This window comes from Solanum stenotomum, unplaced genomic scaffold (genome assembly GCF_019186545.1).
Source record: "Solanum stenotomum isolate F172 unplaced genomic scaffold, ASM1918654v1 scaffold28521, whole genome shotgun sequence".
Lineage (NCBI taxonomy): Eukaryota > Viridiplantae > Streptophyta > Magnoliopsida > Solanales > Solanaceae > Solanum > Solanum stenotomum.
The window spans coordinates 1-2,610 of NW_026030031.1; the positions used below are offsets into that span (position 1 = coordinate 1).

General features: G+C 38.1%; 1 protein-coding gene across 1 annotated transcript; it reads left to right on the forward strand.

Annotated features, from left to right (window-relative positions):
* Positions 1-39: 39 nt before the first annotated feature.
* On the forward strand, positions 40-2,389 carry LOC125851691 (putative late blight resistance protein homolog R1B-14). The gene has a single exon (XM_049531459.1). The coding sequence runs from the start codon at positions 40-42 to the stop codon at positions 2,296-2,298; it is 2,259 nt and encodes a 752-aa protein (XP_049387416.1). The 3' UTR covers positions 2,299-2,389.
* Positions 2,390-2,610: the final 221 nt, after the last annotated feature.

The following is a 2,610-nucleotide window of genomic DNA, read 5'->3' on the forward strand; positions in this document are numbered from 1 at the left end:
GAAGAGGTCTCTGATTTACATGAGAAGACTCCCAATAACATGAGCCTCATTGTTGTAAACACCCCCAAGAAGCCAGTTGAAAGCAAGTCATTGACAGCTAGTAAAATAATTGTAGGTTTTGAGGAAGAGACAAACTGGTTACTTCGGAAGCTCACCAGTGGACCAGCAGATCTGGATGTCATTTCGATCACTGGTATGCCGGGTTCAGGTAAAACTACTTTGGCGTACAAAGTATACAATGATAAATCAGTTTCTAGCCATTTCGACCTTCGTGCATGGTGCACGGTCGACCGAGGATATGACGAGAAGAAGTTGTTGAATAAAATTTTCCATCAAGTTAGTGACTCAGATTCAAAATTGAGTGAGAATATTGATGTTGCTGATAAGCTACGGAAACAACTGTACGGAAAGAGGTATCTTATTGTCTTAGATGACGTGTGGGATACTACTACATGGGATGAGTTAACAAGACCTTTTCCAGAAGTTGTAAAAGGAAGTAGAATTATTTTGACAACTCGAGAAAAGGAAGTGGCTTTGCATGGAAAGCTCTACTCTGCTCCTCTTAACCTTCGATTGCTAAGACCAGAAGAAAGTTGGGAGTTATTAGAGAAAAGGGAATTTGGAAACGAAAGTTGCCCTGATGACCTATTAGATGTTGGTAAAGAAATAGCCGAAAATTGTAAAGGGCTTCCTTTGGTGGCTGATCTGATTGCTGGAGTCATTGCAGGTTTGGAAAAGAAAAAGACAATGTGGCTTGAAGTTCGAAATAATTTGAGTTCCTTCATTTTGAACGGTGAAGTGGAAGTGATGAAGGTTATAGAATTAAGTTATGACCATTTGCCACATCACATCAAGCCATGCTTTCTTTACCTTGCAAGCTTTCCGAAGGACACTGCAATCGTAATCATTTTGTTGAATGGTTTATGGCATGCTGAAGGACTTGTGGAACAGACAGAGATGAAGAGTGTGGAAGAAGTGATGGATGTTTATATGGATAACTTAATTTCCAGTAGCTTGGTAATTCTTTTCAATGAGATAGGTGATGCCCGGACTTGCCAAGTTCATGATCTTGTGCATGACTTTTGTTTGATAAAAGCAAGAGAGGAAAAGTTGTTTGACGAGATAAGTTCAAGTACACCATCTTCTTCTTCAGATTTGATGCCACGTATATTGACCATTCATTATAACAGCGAGTTTGATTCAAATAAGAAAAGGCATTCTGGTAAACATCTGTATTCTTTGACCATAGATGGAGACAACTGGGACGATTGTCTCTCTGATACATTTCACCTAAGACACTTGAGGCTTCTTAGAGTGTTGAACCTGGATCCCTCTTTTATCAATGTGAACGATTCTTTGCTGAATGAAATAAGCACGTTGAATCATTTGAGGCACTTAGAGATTGGGACAGAAGTTAAATTTCTGCCTTTGTCTTTCTCAAACCTCTGGAATCTAGAAAGTCTGGCAGTTCAAAACAACGGAACAACCTTGATACTATTACCGAGAATTTGGGATCTTGTAAAGTTACGAGGGCTGTTTGTGAGTAATTGTTCTTTCTTTGATATGGATGCAGATGAATCAATATTGATAGCAGAGGACACAAAGTTAGAGAAGTTGAAAATATTAGGGCAACTCATTCTTTCCTATTCGAAAGATACAGAGGATATTTTCAAAAGGTTTCCCAATCTTCAATTGCTTCAGCTTGATGTCAAGGAATCATGGGATTATTCAACAGAGCAACATTGGTTCCCGAAATTGGATTTCCTAACTGAACTAGAAGAAGTCATTGTAGGTTTTGAAAGTTCAAACACAAACGACAGTGGGTCCTCTGCAGCCATAAATCGGCCATGGAATTTTTACTTCCCTTTGAATCTGAAAAAATTGAGTCTGGGTGGCTTTCCTCTGACATCCAATTCACTATCAACAATAGCGAGACTGCCCAACCTTGAAGAGTTGTACCTTTATCGTACAATCATCCATGGGGAAGAATGGAACATGGGGGAGGAAGACACCTTTGAGAATCTCAAATATTTGAAGTTCCATGAAATGACACTTTCCAAGTGGGAGGTTGGAGAGGAATCCTTTCCCTCCCTTGAGAAATTAAAACTGCAGGGATGTCATGAGCTTGAGGAGATTCCACCTATTTTAGGGGATATTAGTTCATTGAAAATTATCAAACTTGTAGAAAGCCCTCAACTTGAAGATTCTGCTCTCAAGATTAAGGAATATGCTGAAGATATGAGGGGAGGAGACGAGCTTCAAGTCGTTGGCCGGAAGAATATCCTGTTATTTAAGTAGCTTTTGAGCATTATGGTTAAAAAGTAGATTGTATTTAGAAAACTAATAAGTTTTTAACAAAAATTATAATTTTAAACATTAATCTTGTACACCAAAATACTATTCTTATCACTGCTTTTTTTACTATTTTGGCAGACAGATTCATTGATTTATGCTTTTGCTTTTCTTACAATAGCAGAATTTTCTTACTTTTCTGCCACTAGGTATCTCTTTATTTTTTTCTTTGCATTCACACACACAATAATTTTCTTGCTTATAAGCCGTCTGCAGAGGATTTGACGTTTACAAGTTTCTATGGCAACCTAACGTTAA

What these genes read in the sequence shown, in the direction of transcription:
- LOC125851691 (XM_049531459.1), top strand. Translation starts at nt 40, where the DNA reads ATGAGCCTCATTGTTGTAAACACCCCCAAGAAGCCAGTTGAAAGCAAG.